Source organism: Taudactylus pleione, unplaced genomic scaffold, assembly GCF_031769625.1.
Source record: "Taudactylus pleione unplaced genomic scaffold, aTauple2 ptg000202l, whole genome shotgun sequence".
Classification (NCBI taxonomy): Eukaryota; Metazoa; Chordata; class Amphibia; order Anura; family Myobatrachidae; genus Taudactylus; species Taudactylus pleione.
The window spans coordinates 7,800,423-7,818,764 of NW_028284604.1; the positions used below are offsets into that span (position 1 = coordinate 7,800,423).

General features: G+C 41.0%; 1 protein-coding gene across 2 annotated transcripts in view; it reads right to left on the reverse strand.

Moving 5' to 3' along the window:
• Positions 1-1,415: 1,415 nt before the first annotated feature.
• The window catches only part of REEP5 (receptor accessory protein 5), a 46,186-nt gene continuing 29,259 nt past the window's right edge, over positions 1,416-18,342 (reverse strand). For both annotated transcript variants that reach the window (XM_088477722.1, XM_088477723.1), the window contains exons 3-5: positions 14,286-14,424; positions 5,094-5,262; positions 1,416-1,836 (exon numbers count right to left, since the gene is read on the reverse strand). In XM_088477722.1, the coding sequence (XP_088333848.1) occupies positions 1,787-1,836; positions 5,094-5,262; positions 14,286-14,424 (358 nt within the window). In that variant the 3' untranslated portion in view covers positions 1,416-1,786. The remainder of the gene's footprint in view (positions 1,837-5,093; positions 5,263-14,285; positions 14,425-18,342) is intronic.

The window sequence follows — 18,342 nt, forward strand, 5'->3', positions numbered from 1 at the left end:
TTATTTGTTTATGTGTATCAGACCACCACTGATACATTTTATACTGGCTGAGCTGATACCCATATCATTGGGGAGTGCTTGATATATTATGGTTCTGTATAAACAGTAAAAAGATATACACAGAGGTGACCCATAACAAGAAGTCTCTATTAGTTTGGCGCTGTAAGCATCGTGTGTGTGTATATATATAGCAAATATGTTAGGTGATCAGCGACTTACGTATATTCGACAATGATTTGTGGAATGTGTAACACAAACCAAGAGTGTAAAAATAAAAATCACAATTTAATATTTAAAAAGTATATCTAGGTCCTGTGCATACAAGCACAGATAATACAAATAAATTGATTGAATTTCCCACAGTGTGCAAATATTGCTAATAAATATTTAAGATGACATTAAAAATGCAATTCATACATTTAAATACATCTTAAAAAAAAATGAATGGAGTTCATATGTTTAAATATTTAAAAAAGCCAGTTTACACAAAGGGATCAGTGGATAAAAACAAGTAAAAGGTATTAAAAAGGTTCAAAACTTGTTTAAAAATATATAAGAAGTTTTCTACAAAATGAGATGCTTATATGTAATAGTTCATTCAGTCAGACAAGACAGCTATCCCAACGCCTTTCATCCACTTGGGGACTTCATAAAGGGGTGAAGTCCCCAAGTGGATGAAACGCGTTGGGTTGGCTGCCTTGTCTGACTGAATGAACTATTACATATAAGCATCTCATTTTGTAGAAAACTTACTATATATTTTTAAACAAGTTTTGAACCTTTTTAATAATACCTTTTACTTGTTTTTATCCACTGATCCCTTTGTGTAAACTGGCTTTTTTAGATATTTAAACATATGAACTCCATTTGTTTTTAAGATGTATTTAAAAGTATGAATTGAATTTTTAATGTCACCTTAAATATTTATTAGCAATATTTGCACACACTGGGAAATTCAATCAATTTATTTGTATTATCTGTGCTTGTATGCACAGGACCTAGATATACTTTTTAAATATTAAATTGTGATTTTTATACTCTGTATGGTATATTTGTTGGTTTATGTTACACATTCCACAAATCATTGTAGAATATACGTAAGTCGCTGATCACCTAACATATTTGCAATATTTCACATTTAAGGGCTCATCCAAAAGTCCTCTCACGTTTGGTTCTAGCTGACACCTTTTATATTAAGGGAGTACGTATTATTACATATATTTTGTATCAATCCTCTAGAAAACTTGAAGGTGGTGCCGACACATTTTTGGTCTATCTATCTATATATCTCTAAAAAGCTTGAAACCTTATCCTGCTTGTTCTTAATACACCAGAAGAGAACAACCTATCATCTTCATAAGTCCTACAAGAGCTGCGTTATATTACCAATAATAAAAAAATTATACACTAATGAGTATGGTTACTTTGTTTTATTCAGGACCATTAAATGCATGACAAAAACAATACATTTAAAAGCCTCCCACATTGATTTTGTTTAAGCTTTGGACACTTGATGGCTTTTAAATAAAAATGCTTACCTCCTCTACAGACAACAGCAAAAATAGTACAACTACGTCAACACATTCTTGTCTTCATATCAAAAAACAGGTTTCCAAGGCAACAATATTAATGCCCCTCAACACCAGCGAGGTCTGAAACTCAGAGCTCCCCAGTCAATGGTCAGCGATGTGTTCCAGGCCCACTGGCCAAGGGGGGAGTATAAACGATATCACTGTCCCATATAATAGGTAGCTGCTATAAGGGACTGCTTCCATCCAGATAAGATTTAGGTGCTTTTCTTCTCATCGCCGAGCAAATTCACTGTGGCCCGTTTAGCTAAATTCAGAATATAAAATAAAAAAAAAATTAGATAATATTCTATATTATACAATGTAATATATTACAATAAATAGACACTTCTATTTTGGATAAATGCACATTTCTTCCACTTTGTGCACTACACGAATGTTCAGTCTCACTTGTTGCAGAGTACAGTAGGAACTCAACCCACAGTGGTGAATCTAAACCCACTCCTCCGATCCAGGCACTGCAGCGGGTCCAGCAGATTTAGAAGACCCCTCTCCCCTCTTATATGTTCCAATTAACCATAAGCTGGTAATGTATAATTTATTGCAATAAATTTTTGGATATTCCTTATCACCAGAGTGATCCCGGCAGACAGTACTTACTATGCAGGAGCGCCTGGATAGTAACCCAATGCAAATCAAATGCATCTGTGACATGTCCTGGCACTCCAGTATCGGCAGCCATTACACAGGTGATTGTACTAGTTTTGTTTATCACGTGATCCAATCACAGCAATCGAGTCAGGTCTCCACGGAATCATCCTTGGTTGGTGAGGAACAAGTGACCGATTTGTTTGTGTCACAGAGCTTCGTATGTCTGACTTGTCAGATCGTCTGTTAGCAGGTAGCGGTCTTAGGCCCTGATTCAGAGCCGGACGCTCTGACAGAGTGCTCGCTCTGAATCAGGGTCGTCCCTCTGAATTTAAGAGCGGCCTCCTGGCCGCTCGCATAGCTGTGGGTGACCACACACAGCTATAGCGAGCGGCCAAAATGATGGTCGCGATGGTCAAGACCATCACGACCATCGGGCTTGCGACGAGACCCTTGTGGTAGGGTCTCGTCTGCCGCAAGCCCTGGAGTGCTTTTGGCTCTATCAGAGCCAAAAGCACTCCCACTGACATCACTAGTGATGTCAGTGGGGCCTGCCCCAGACGGTAGGCGTTCCCATGGGAACGCCTCCGTCTGGGCAGCCACGCCCCGGGCACTCCCACCAAAGGGTGCCGTTCTGTCAATCACCATCGACAGCACGCCCCCTTTGGTGCGAGACCCATAGCGACGGCTTGCCGGTCGTTATATGGGTCTCGCAAATGCGCACGATGGAGCCGGCTCCGTCGTGCACATGTGCACTTGGCCAACATCGACCCGCTTGCGAGCGCTCACGAGCGGGTCTGAATCAGGCCCTTATTTCATAATATAAACAGGAATAATTGTGACTGTCCTATTAATATTCAAGGAAACCCCATCATTAGCTAGTTTTATATGCAGACCTGTTGTTTTAATGTGTTAATTGTAAATGCATTGTATCAGCTGCTCCAATCATCTCATTAATTCCTTGGTATTTAAAGACTGCCCTCACCAGTCATACATTACATGCCTATAAAAGTAACTGGTGCTCTTCCCCAGTGAAAAGTGATCAACCTCGTAATTGCAGGATCACCTTGTTGGATTCCCATTTAATTACACTCCATCCTAACCAGCCACCAGTGGATGCCTCTCCATGCCATTTGGAGTCTCCCGTGGACACAACACCAGTGCTTAATGGCAGCATCCCGGAGAAGACATCCCCCCCCCCCCCCCATGGTACATTCCACTTTGACCACCAGAGAACTGGATGTTCCTGTGGATGGCATTTCCATTAACATCTTTATTAATTGATCTCTCCAACGGACTAGATCATCTTTACACTTTTGGACCTTTCGCAGTTCGCGACATTGGACATATATTGTAATCCTCCCCTATAGCCTGCACGTCACTTGTCTGCGTACAGCCTGAACGTCACTTGTCTGCGTACAGCCTGCACGTTATTTTAGGAGTATGTTAATAAATTCTATATAAGTTTAATTTACAGAGCCACATATATTATTTATTAAACTAGAGAGAAATTGAACATTTTAGCGCTGTTTTTATATTCCCTGCCTTTAAGCTCTATGGGCTAGGGCACAAATTCCCAAACTCCACCATTACAGTCCACATTTTAAGGATTTCCATGCTTGAGCACAGGTGACTTACCTCAGTCAATTTAATTTAACCATCTGAATTCACACATGGATATCCTTAAAACCTGGACTGTAATGGCAGAGTTTGGGAACCTCTGAGTTAGAGGGTTGACACCCCTCTTAGCAACTGAAACATCTCTCATTTAGCACCATTAGGGCCCTACTTCACTTTTTTGTACAGTTCACAAAATGGTTGCCTACATTTTATTTCGGTAACAGGCACAACTTCAGCTTCCTACATCACAATTGTTGGTTTGGGAAAGCCAGCAATTTTCATACATATGTACCTTTATTTTATACATTTCTGTTACGCTCTTGTGGGAGAATAGATGAATCCTAATTAGAGGCTAACTAGACAACATATAAAGTAGAATGATAAACACCCTGAAAATAAGCAGCATGTGAATAAAACCTTGGCACAAGACTTGGGTGAATAAGACACCTGTGGCATATCTTCTATTATGTATTCCATAGAACAGATCTTTGCATTAAACAGATGTACAACAGATCTACCTCTGAAATGTGAGACAGCTACAGGGATTGGTATGAAATACCGCCGGACCTATGTCCGGCGGTTCAAATCCCGACACCAGTGAAGATCCCGACTACGCTAAAGGTAAGTACTAACTAACCTAAACCCTCACCCTAACCCTTCTTTAGGGGTGCCTAACCATAACACCCCCCTTCGCCTCTGCCTAAACCTAACCCTCCCGGGGGGTGCCTAACCCTAACCCTCCCGGGGAAGGGGTGCCTATCCCTATCCCCCCCCCCTTCCCCTCTACCTAAACCCAACCATCCCGGGGGGGGTGCCTAACCCTAAGTCCCCCCCCCGGGAGCCCCTAACCTAACCCTCCCCCCTCCGCGGCTGTCCGCACCCGGCTTACCTTTGATCGGTATGCCGGACGTCGGGCTCCCGGCATAGGTAAAATTACAAGCCTGTCATTAGACCCCTCCCGGGATTAGACAAGTCGGCATTTCGACTGTCGGCTTCCTGACTGCATCCCCAGCTACTGTTTCACTATATAAATGGTCCCTTCCATGAGCTGCATGTAATAGTAATACATTGGAAAACTTGCTATCCTGTTTTTGGAGAGCTAATAGAAACACATCATAAAATAATAGTTCCTATCCGTATGTTTATTACCATACAAACTTTGTCCATACGGCACTGGCATTAATACCATAAATAGGAGCAGAGCCCTAAAATACACCCAGCAGCTGGAGCTGTGGGCAGCACATTATTAACATTCATTTATGTATCACAAGCGTATTCCATTTCGCTTTACATTACCTTCTTTCCCAATAGTGTCCGCAGTCTCTGCAGCTTTATCTTTAATGTCCTTTACCAGGCTGTCCATCTGCCTCTCGTGTTTCAGGAAGAAAGGGCGGACGATCTTGTGGTAGAGCAGCTCGGCACCATTAGATGGGCTGGGAGCCATACACCAGAGCAGGAATCCACACTGTGCAGGTACAGGGAGAGATTACTTACAGCCGACAGGTTTATACTCTGCTCAATTACTCATATACAACCACACAGTGCCAAACTACTTATATCTGATTTTATAGCATAACATGTATAGATTCCCCTCTTTATAACCTCAAGAATATGCATTATCTGCATCATAGGACTAAATGTCAGCCTTGCTAGAACACCAAACGTGCGATCTGCTTACAGCTGGCAGTATAAAGAGAATGCACTGCATATAGTTATAGATCTATATCTTATGTAGGCTACATGCAAATATATCTCATATTTTCCTATATGTGTAGTAGCGATGTCCCATGACTCATTTTGACCTAAAATACCACTGACACGAGGATTACTTCATGCAGCCATCTTGCTTTGTTTCAAGTTCAAATTTGTGTATTATTAAATGAATACAGGATCCACTTACTTTCGGATGGAAAAAGGTATTTAATGTGACTGCAGGATGGTGAGACCTTCTGTATGTATATAGTCATGTAGCACCTCATCTGGTGATAATATAGTACTGAAATGAAAGCTCAACACTGCAATGTGTCAGCGATCCAAACATCACTACCCCACACAACGCCATCTGCACTGCATTTGTAGTGCTGCATTTTGGAGGCATTTATAGGCTATAAACAGAGTAGCGATCACGGCGATACTATTCTGCTGAACTATGCAGTTGGGGTAGGAATGGGGACAAAGTCAATTTTTGATGGCGAGACAATTTTCAAAATGTAGTGCCTAATGTCTATCTTTCACACTAGGGGATACATTCTATATAGGTTTACATAAGTCACATGAATACATTTAATTACTACTTTACAATATTCTGTACTATTTGATTAATATTAAGGTTGTCCCAATAATATCCTTATATTTGATGATCAATGATTTCCCTTGTAGCAGATATAACGAATTTTGATGGTGTTCTGAATAGATTGTAAAATAAAATACAGCAGGAGATCAGGGTCACAGCATAGCAAGCTCGTTTTGTTTCCAATTAATCTTGTACCATGCAGTGCTCTCCTCTCAGTCATCACAGCCTGATGGAGCTATTCCACCAAAACCAAACCCTGCAGAGAATTCTGATGGTAACACCACGTGTAGTGGAAGGTTGTTCCTACACTTGGCTGGACAAGGTGAGACAGGCACAGCGACCACAGCATGCAAATGACATTCACATCTTCTCTAGCTTGTTTGCACCCTGTATTTGTGACTGGGTTGCATAAAATTGGATTTTTTTTAAAAAACAGTCAAACAACGGACTTATTTGATTTAAATAGGATTTTTTTTTTATTTTTTTTTAAACATTTAAAAATTTAAACCGTTTACTTTAAAAATAAAATAAATTAATACATTTTAAAAAAATCTGATTTAAAGCAATTAAGATTTTTATGCAAACTTTGTGAGTTGCTGCCAACCCCAGGTTCATGGACACGACCATGAGCTTCAAAGTGAGGGTAATTCCTATTTAAGAACATTATTGCTGGTAATGATACAAAGACAGTAGGGGAAATGTGATTAACAAAAGGGTTGAGATTCCCTTATACTCCTATTTTTCACTCCCCCTTTTTCTGTACATATCTGTATCATCTTGAATTCTACTGTACTGTGTAAGAATCCCCAGTTGTAGGGACATACAATGTTCTTAACTTTTGTAACTCAAAGAAACTTGGGAAGGTAAGTTAAGTTAAGTTAAGTTTTCTATGTACTTTATTTATATTTCAATAAAAATGTTTTTCAGAAAAAAAAAATCAAAAAGAAAAAAAACAGTTAGAGAAACCCTGCACTAGGTCGCTATAAATGTATATCAGAAATTAGGCTGTGTCATTTCCAAACAAATTAGGGATGGACTGAAAAGAAATAAGAAATATAAATATTTTAAATAATATTTTCACTAGAGATTAACATTCACAGATTTATTTTACTGCAAATATATCATTCCTATCACCAAGACAGAGCCGTAAATAGACTTTTTGGTGCCCTGTGCCAAAGAGAGCACAGCCCCCCTCCCCAACCCCCCCTCCCCCTATTTCATTTTTTAAATAGGGACATAAGATAGTGCACCTGAAAAAGGGCCATGGCAACATGGGGAAGGGCCAAGGAAGAGATAGGAGAGGCCAGGAGATGCTGGGGATGAAATAAGAGGAAACTACAAGTGAGAATGATAATAAATAGGAAAATTGACAGGTACAAACAGCGCCCCCTGCCCTGTGCCATGGCACTGGTCGCACTACCCTAGTTATGGCCCGGACCAAAGATGACATCACTGCTATGTGTGTGCTGAATCTCCCTGCTCTACAGGATGTGGAATATGCTTTTGAGAAAATAAAATATTAAACCTGTGTTGGTTGCCTTAGGCAGAGTGCAATGTGCAGTAACAATGCACAGGTATGCTCACAGTGCAATGTGCAGCAACAATGTGGTCATCTATTATCTATTAGCAGGATATACATGGGCAGGTATGTTCACAGTGCAATGTGCAGTAACAATGCAGTCATCTATTAGCAGGATATACATGGGCAGGTATGCTCACAGTGCAATGTGCAGCAACAACGTGGTCATCTATTAGCAGGATATACATGGGCAGGTATGCTCACAGTGCAATGTGTAGTAACAATGCGGTCATCTATTAGCAGGATACACATGGGCAGGTATGCTCACAGTGCAATGTGCAGTAACAATGTAGTCATCTATTAGCAGGATACACATGGGCAGGTATGCTCACAGTGCAATGTGTAGTAACAATGCAGTCATCTATTAGCAGGATACACATGGGCAGGTATGCTCACAGTGCAATGTGCAGTAACAATGCAGTCATCTATTAGCAGGATACACATGGGCAGGTATGCTCACAGTGCAATGTGTAGTAACAATGTGGTCATCTATTAGCAGGATACATATGGGCAGGTATGCTCACAGTGCAATGTGTAGTAACAATGTGGTCATCTATTAGCAGGATACACATGGGCAGGTATGCTCACAGTGCAATGTGTAGTAACAATGTGGTCATCTATTAGCAGGATATACATGGGCAGGTATGCTCACAGTGCAATGTGTAGTAACAATGTGGTCATTATTAGCAGGATATACATGGGCAGGTATGCTCACAGTGCAATGTGCAGTAACAATGCAGTCATCTATTAGCAGGATACACATGGGCAGGTATGCTCACAGTGCAATGTGCAGTAACAATGCAGTCATCTATTAGCAGGATACACATGGGCAGGTATGCTCACAGTGCAATGTGCAGTAACAATGCAGTCATCTATTAGCAGGATATACATAGGCAGGTATGCTCACAGTGCAATGTGCAGTAACAATGCAGTCATCTATTAGCAGGATATACATGGGCAGGTATGTTCACAGTGCAATGTGCAGTAACAATGCAGTCATCTATTAGCAGGATACATATGGGCAGGTATGCTCACAGTGCAATGTGCAGTAACAATGCAGTCATCTATTAGCAGGATACATATGGGCAGGTATGCAATGTGTAGCTATGCAGCGCAATGTGTAGCTTTAGTAATGATAAAACAGGAATATGTGGACGTACATATTCATTCAGCCACTCACAAAGATATGCATGCTATTGCTTATGTTACTTTATTAACCTGCACTGCAATTTAGGGCATATAGAAAATTATTGAGAATTTATATATAGTTGTGCGAGTTGCAGAAGGCCACCACTTGTCAAATGTCCCGAGGCCTAGAGAGGATGAGGCCTTCACTTTCCTCTCTAAATGTAGGCAAGTGTGTGTCTGATGCAGCAGCCATTTTGTTTTGTATTTTAGCTAAAAGCATGTTAAATGATGTATTAAAAAGTGTGTAGATTAGTGGTTTATTTCTCTGCAGGTGTGACTAACTGTAGAGATATGCATAGGCTGAACTGCTATATATATTGTTTTAGTAATAAGAATTATAGGTTTAAATTGTATAAGTTTTAACATGCATAGAACAGCTGACAGTAGCAGGTCTCAGTTTTTATAACAAATGAGCTAACTGATATAGCATGTAACTGCAATAAGCAGAAATGAAGGTTAAATGGGAACAATAAGAGAACGCGGATTATGTCATTATTATGTCTAAGGCATAGATAGCCAATAAAGACTTAGGGCCTCATTCAGACCTGCTTGCAAGCGGGTCGATGGTTGTGAATTGTGAGAAATTGTTGTGAGAAATTCACTCGCTCTGGGGCTCGCTACAAACGAGGCGGCTGTCGATGTTTATCGACAGCTCGCCCCGTTTTGTAGGCGGGGTGGCTGGAGAGACGGAGGCGTTCCTGAAGGAACGCCTGCCGTTTGTGGGCGGCCCTACTGACATCACCAGTGATGTCAGTAGTGAGCTTCCGGCTCTATTAGAGCCAGTAGCTCACTGGGGCTTGCGACAGACGAGACCCTACCACATGGGTCTCGTCGCAAGCCCGATGGTCGCGACCATTGCGACCATCGCCTGGCCGCTCACAAAAGCTGTGAGCGGCCAGGAGGTCGGCTTTAAAAAAAAAAAAAGCGTCCGCCCTCAGAGTGAGCGCTCGCTTTTTGTGAGCGGCTCTGAGTGAGGCCTTAGTACGTACAAATATTAGATTAATTGGACTAATTGGATTAATTGAAATTATAAACAAAATTAAGGTATAAATATGACCAGAGAAAGAGGGAGGGGGGAGCAGTCGGAGAACAGAGGAGAGAGAGCGCAGAACGAGGGTCGAGGGTGCCATTACGTATGTATGAAGTATTGACTGACTGCTCTCCTGCTATTCTGTACTGGGTGTCACAAATTTCTTTTAAAAGTATTCCCTGCTGCTGTTGGTATAACCTATGTTTTTTGTTGTAAGTCTGCATTGACAAAATATATGTATGATTCAGCTGTCTAAGTAAAAACATGGTCATTTATTTTAGAATCTGTATTTGTGTGGAATTATTTCAGTGCTCTCTATTACAAGTAAGGTTTGTAAGTAATCCAGAACCATTAGCGTTATCAGTAATAATGCAGTCTGCTCCATGTTCAGGAGAATTGGAAAGCCATATATTACATGGAATGCATGTATTCAGCCTTCAAGTACACTCCAATAAACAGTCTACCCAGACCCCAAAATAAACCAGCAATAGTAGTAGAAAGAGTAATCGTATTTAGCCCTTTATAAACAAAAACAAAAACAAACAAATAAAATGACGGTATAAAGTATGCTTATATCAAAAAACAAATGCATTAATTCACTCAAGCACATTTTATTATTTATTAGTAAAATAGGTGGTGATGGGAATATTTAAGATGGTTAAACAAAATACGGGGAAGAAAAATAGAACACCACAATAAGCTGGATGTAGGACGATAGATGTGTGTTTAACACCACAATCTTCCAGCATCAATGTCACAGGAACCTCACATCACTACCCTCTTCTGCTGGGGAACCCTGTTCCACTATCTTGTCTTGAGTCTATGGCATCTCGCATTAGTCCACTCCCCAACACACAACATGAGGCTGGTCCTGTCACATACAGCCCTGTCCTTAGTAGCACAAGTGGAACAGTCACTGTCACCTACAATACATTCATCTACTGAAATACTATATACTGCTGTGAACGTTCCAAATTTACAGGTTATTTTATTCCCACTTCAAAATAGGGATAAACAAGAGAATGATGAAAAGAAAGGGACAGTCCGACTATGGGCCGTATTCGATTAGAGGCGAAATGCCGTAATGGGCGAAAGAATTTCACATATTGCCGCTTTCGCCTGGTCTGAACTCATCTTCAAATTCAATTCCAGACGGAATTCGCCTAAGCGGAAACTCAATGCAACGTAATAGGCAAAAAAGTTTCTCCTAAGAATAGCAGGTGGAAAGTGCAAAGGACAGAATGTACTAAATGGAAAATGCAGTAAAAACCCCATTTTCTGTGTTTTACAGCATTTTCCATATGTATCATCACCTGGCCGCTGGGTCTCCGAAGCGGAGGGTAACGGCAGTTATTGCTGGCATTACCCTATAGAAGCCTGTGGGCTTCTACCGCATCGCGTGGCTATGAGGGATCCTCCCAGCCTGCCCCGCATCACTCTACGCATGCTCAGATGGACTCCCAGGTCATAAATCCGGAAGTCCACGGCACAGCGCACATCGCAAAGGACAGCTCTTATCGGAAGAGTTGTCCTTAGCATTACTGATCGCATATGTTCGTGTATACGAGATCAGTAGGAATGCGAAGCATGGCAGGATGTACTCTGCAAGGTTAACACATCCCGCCCATAATCTTTATTTTGGGGTGCAAATGTGGGGAAATGGCCCAGAACCCTTGGCACAGTCCCCCAAAGGAGAAATCGGTCATAAAAAAAAAACCACACACAAAAAAAACCTAAGAACACCCCAAAAAAAGCACTTTCTTTTTTGGGGCTAAAAAGTAAAAAGTGGGGGGACAAGCATAAAAACTAGCGAAATAGACTTCTTAGGGGTCTGCAAGGATGGGTGAGGTGTTTTTAGGATTGCAGGTACATGCCACAGGTGCGTTTTTGACATTTTTTTCAAATTTCACTTTAGAGATGTACTCGTTTTTACCAAAAAAATGCTGCTTTATGCCATTCTTCACCACTTATGCAGAGACACTAATAAGAAGCAATTTAAACAACTTAAGTACCCCAAACACTTATTAGGGCTATTAATGCACATCTACATTGATTCCCTATGTTACTGCATCTTTTTTTGGGGTACAGACTGATTTCCCCACTTCTGACAGTACTTTCCGCCTGTTCCGCATTCGCCTCTCTCAGATTTCGCGCGTTCTGAAACAGGCGAAGGAGCCAGAAAGTCGGACAGGCGAAACTTGTCCAACTTTTCGCCTCTAATTGAATACGGACCTATGTTTTAGTTCTTCTCGTCAGACTGCAGTTTATTTTTGTTATATTAGAATACATTCTGACACTTTGCAATACTTATGTTGTGGCTTTCAGCTGCTGTTTTTTTTTCCACCACAACAAAGGTGACTTAGAAAAGAATCTAGAAAATCCGGTTAGAGACAAGTTATTTATACACTGTTTCATGTATGGGAATTCCACAACAAGCTAATTAGTTAGGACAATCTCCAATACATAATAGTTATTTGCTTTTTGCTGGACAGTAATGGTGAAGAGAAATCTCAGCATATGTACGTATATGTCCACATACATCTTAAGCTGGGTACACATAGTACGATCTGCACAACCAACGATCTCGCTGAACGAATACCTTTGAACTTTTCAGTAGTGCAGGACAAACTATATTGGGTGTACACACTGATAGATATCTTTCAGTGAAGTCATCCTGCCACATCTCAACATGCAAATCGTGATGAAATCGTCAAAGTTGGCCTGCATGTACGGACGACCATAGATATCGTTATCGTCCATGCGGGAACACGCATCGTTGCTAGTTTGCTGCATAAAAATGAACGATTTGAGCGATTTAACGTTGAACGATATAGTTATCGTTCACAAATATTGTACCGTGTGTACGCACCTTTACTTCCTTGCACGTTAAACAGTCCTTCTAGTTGTGCCATGCCATGGTGTGACTCTACAGTGCTGAGTGTATTTTCATGCTAATTTTTACCTTCAAATGCGTCTTTTTTGCAAAGCACATGTGACTAGAACGCACAAGCAGCTTCTGCAGATTACAGTGTCACAGCCGCTGACACTACCATAGCACTTTGCATGCAGATATAACCGCAGTCGCACACAGAATATAGGCATGCCGCATATCAATTTAATCATTTTGTGATTAAGAAACATATGAAGGTAAAAAGTTGCACGAAAATACGCTTGGCGATACCATGGCGCATGCCGCTCACACGTTATGTTTAACGTGACTTGTAAGATGTGGACACATCTTACATCTAAAAATTGAAGTGTCAGCTGTCAGAGGAGCAGGACATGTTACCATAAAACTATAATATACATCATGAATAAGTGATTGTGTACTTATCTGCAGACTGATTTCATAGGGATAAAGATATTAAAAAGACCACATATAAAAATGCAAGATACATTTAAAAGAAAACTAAAGCCAACATGAGTGTCAAGAGTGATTTAATTAAACTATAAAGAATTGTAAACAAGTCACACCCTGCTGTTGGCATACTATGAATAGATATTTACTAAGACGTGTGGGAGTCAGCATACTTGATGATCAGAAGGTTCCCATGCAGAATGTGGTTTCCAGAACTTGTACTTTACGCCTGACAGTGTGATGTGTAAGCTTTATATGAGCAGGACATGCGTGTGTGCATTAAATCGGTATACACGCACACAGACAAACCAGAATTGTCATTTGTACTAGAATTTGTATATAGTTACAGTTTTGTGAAAGGCAAAGCTACAATTGCACCTGGCTGTGAAAGTAGTCCTGTGTGCACTATATTATGTGCATGAGTGGTATAACAATCCTGTCTTTCACCAAGCTGCGAGCCTTGTGTAATTCTTCCTGAAGGAATTTTTAGTACAGTACTTTTGCAGTCTTAATATATACAGCTATTTGGTTACTGCAGGGTAGGCAAGTCTTCAGGTACTAGAGTGATTATTTAGAACAATGGTTGTTTAGGTCAGTTCAGAAGTCAGAGTTACTGTAGTGACTGATTCAGAGATGAATGTAACATTTAGGTACTGTAGGCATCATTAGGAGTCACAAGATCTGCGCCTGTTTACCCTAAACGGTATTTTGACAGTATTGTAGGTCTTGCATAGAATGGCATCAGGACGGCGACTGCAGTGTGTGCCTGTGCATCTGCTACTCCAAGGTGGTCCAAACATGAGACAAAAGGCTATAAGCCCAGGTTTTGGATCACAAACGGAGTGACGTCAGACCTCCATTATAAATGATGACATCAGCTGTCACTGATTGCGTACACAGATACTGATTGATAGACACTGACCTAGTGGACCAGTGTGTTCTAATGTCACTATCTGTTAATGCATTGCTATAGTCCACTCAATACGGACTGCTCTGAACTTTGTTAGCTGATATATTATAAATAATATAGATAGACCAACCTTGATCATGTAGTAAAAAGGAAACCAGGACAGGAAGATATCAGAGAAGAACTCGATGATGCTGAATATCCCGTACACCACCCAGTAAGTCAACCACTGAGTGTCGTCATCTTTATTCGGACTCTCGATTGCTTTTATTCTAGAGAGAAGGGAACAGAAACCCAGACAATTGGCATACTGGTGAGAAAGCAGGTAACTTCACATCATATTACATCGTGACAAGGCAAAATATTTGAACAAATGTCGTTCAAAGACATATCGGGTGTACACACCCGCCGATGCACTCGCAATGTATCATATGTCGATCAAACGTACAAGTGTGCACCCAGCTCTTGGGACACAAAGTAGCAGTCAATGAAAAGCATAGATTAAGCCCTTGTAGTGCCCCATCCACTGGGAGGGCTCCCTCATTACAGTGAAGTAGCTCTTATGATTATATATTGTGTTTATTTTTCTGTTGGAGTATAAGGATCTGGTGAATGACTGAAATGACTGCAGACATTAGATTAACAGTCATGGACCAGTTCATGGAGAAAGTCTGTTTCAGTGCAATAAAATGCCAGAAAACCATTACTAGTAGTAATTTTACTGAGCAGCAATTTTCTAAGCCGTCACATTTATGGCCACTGAATTTATAGGGGCAATTATTAAATATAACATTATTATTGTCTGTTTAAATCATGTGGCTGGGGCAGCTTAGTACAGTTATAGTCTCCCTAAACCTACATGGGATGTTCTAAATAATAAATTTTGGCAGGTGCTACTTAATACTGTAAATCACTGTACCACAAGCTTAATTGTACAGTATGGTCAAATACTTCTAAATATTTCACTAATTATTAAACAATTATTTTCTTGTGTTTATACACGACACACCCCAAAACTGCTCAGGCTAAAACATGGATACTTGCTTGTATATCTGTACATGAAGGACAGGGTCTTGCAGAAACATTAACACACAAAATGGTGGTTGCTGAAATAAATGTATAAGCCCATTACAGGTGCATGTAAGGGAGAGGTTAATCTACACAAAAAGAAAAACAGACAAATTCCCCAGCACTCTGCACATGGGCCAGTAAAGAGATTTGTATCCTATATAATAATGGTAATTGCAAAGATGTCAGTAAATATATTTTTAAACATGTGGTTAAAGCCACCAGCCACGCCATGCATTTTTTCATGCTACGTGACAATAGCACATATATTTATAGCTCTTGATTTAGAAAGCCAACTCACCTGGACGAACCCAATGAAACTACAAGGATCAGCACACCCTTCAAATGCCTCTCAGAACATTAGCACACAAAATGGTGGTTGCTCAAATAAAGATAATACACTGATGGTGTTGCGCTAATTGGATTTGTAATTACAAATAAATACTTAACGTGGCAGAAATGAATTCAAAACACCAAATAAATCTACCATGAATTTAATAAATACACAATAAGCATATCAGTAATCGTATACAAATGACATATAACAATCACCTTAATATTGTAAAAGTCTGTACAGACTATCATATATTACCATGGAACCTCTTGATTCCTAATAGAAACCTGCATAACTGACAGGATTACTAAAGAAAACATAAAAATCTAAAAAAAAATTGTATATTGCATGTAAACTGTGACCAATCTTAATCTGACAGTTCTCACCCGATCAAAGTCCACATATGAGAGTCCTAATAACCCCTTTGATTTTACATCCGGGTTTTGACAAGGGGTAGCGCTGGAATGTTGTAAACAATACAATGTTATTTAGGAAACACGGACTCCATGCTAATTCGAAGCGCACATATAATCCACCTGTATATCCTGAAGAGGTGTAACGGTTATTGGTATCTCCTACCGCCTGGCCAATGGACAAGGTTATCCTCTGACGGGGAAATCCTGAGGCTGTAATATGGTCAACACATGACCGCCTGGTTATCTCTCACCGTCTTGAATCCAGCCAGCGGGCACCATCTCCGCAATGTGTAGCGCTTATGGCTCTCCGTGGAAATAAACGGGTATCCAAAATCAGCAAAACGACTGTCACTTGATGAAAATCCTCTAACTAGTTCTGCTTTCACTACATGAAGCTTTATCAAAGAGCATGAATCGAGATACCACCTTGGGAAGAACAGCCCTGTCCGGATGAAAGATTAGAAATGGGGAGCGACAGGAAAGCACCCCTAAATCTGATACCCTACGGGCAGATACTATAGCCAGAAGAAACAGTCTTCGCAGTGAGCCATTTGACATCTACTGAATTCAGGGGTTTGTATGGAGGTTCCTGAAGTGCGTGAAGAACCACTGACAAATCCCACAGAACCACAGGAGGGACAAAGGGAGGTTGTATACGTAGAACACCTTGCAGGAAGGTGTGAACATCCGGTAGAGGAGCAATTCTGCGCTGGAAGCAGATGGATAGAGCAGAGACATGCACCTTCATAGAGGCTAGGCGGAGTCCGAGATAAAATCCAGCTTGAAAAAAAAGCAAGAATTATAGAAACCCTAAAAACTTGAGGGTCATAGTTTCTAGTAGCACAACACTGGAAATATGTATGCCACACCTGGTGATAAATCCTGGCAATGGCCGGTTTATGCACTCTGAACACAGAGCTGGAAAACCCTTTAGACCATAGGAGGGATGTCTCAAGATCCAAACCATTAGACACACGGGCCAGGTCCGGATGTAGACAGGGACCCCGAGACCAAAAGCACAAGATAACTGTGCTTAACCACCCTTGCTGGGACATCAATTAAACCAAAAATAAAAAGATGTTTAATCACAATGCTTCATCAATAAAAAACAACAATCAAGGTACAGTAATATTGCAAGTTGTACAAAGTACCACATACTGTACAAACAAGTCTTTATATAGGGAAACATATAAACATTCTTTAGAATAAAATAGTATTAGTCATCATAAAAGGAGTTTATCACACTGATAAAACTCAGTGCAAAAATAAGTATCCGGCAGAAACTTCTCAAATGAGCCAGAGGTATTCTCAATTGTCCCGATTGACAAGCTGGAATTTAGAAAACAGTAACGTATGTTTGTTGCAATTTATATAGCAAAAAAAAGTTTCCTTAGGAGAGCCAAGAGGACAGAGCAGTTGTCAATTGTCCTAATTGTATCCAATGTATTGGAGACTTGCCAAATAGCTGGTTGCAGGGTTTCCAACAAAAAAGACAGTTCACTTGGGGATTCCTTCTAAACTATCCATCCACATACTAGAATATATTTTATTGGATCAGCTGTTGGTTGTAGTAGCTACACTAGAAAAGATGTACAATTCAACATATAGAGCCCGTCAGGTAGCTTATAATAGTGCATCAGCAGAGTGACTTAATGAGTAAATTCACCTTAGTCTTTCCCACTGTAAAAGTCCCCTGTGCACACGATACATTCAGGGACCCTGAGACAACAGATCTGGTCGTAGAGGAAGTTGGAGAGGAACGTCTATGGAGAGACTTTGAAGATCGTCTGGGCCAAGCCGAAGCTACCAACAGGACCAGGGCTGGAGTAAGGCTTATGGGGGCTCCAGGGCTACTAAATTGTGGGGGCCCCCCCATCAATAAAATTGCCTCAAGCAGCAACTACTATTCCACTTAAGCCGGGTACACACTAGACCAGTGGTGTCAAACTCAGGCCCTTCAGCTTTTTGTGGGACTACATTTCCCAGCATGCCCTGCCACAGTTTTGGCATGCCCTAATAGCAACACTGTGGCACTGCATGCTGGGATGTGTAATTCCACCGCAGCTGGAGGGCCCGAATTTGACACCACTGCACTAGACGATATGACATCCGATCGGGCGAATCCGATGACATATCGTCCACATCAGTATAGACGGAGAGGGAGGGGGGGGGGGGGGAGAGAACTGAGGGGGAGAGCAAGTGAAGGAGAGAGAAGGAACAGTGAGCACACACACATGCCTTTTGAAGCTGCAGGAGCTCAGCCATCAGCTTTCTGATCGGGGTGGGCACGTCACAGCATTAGCCCGTGTCCCTTAGAGTGTGCTGTCTGTGCCTGAATGCCTGTGTGATTCTTCTGCTGGGAGCCGGCCAGG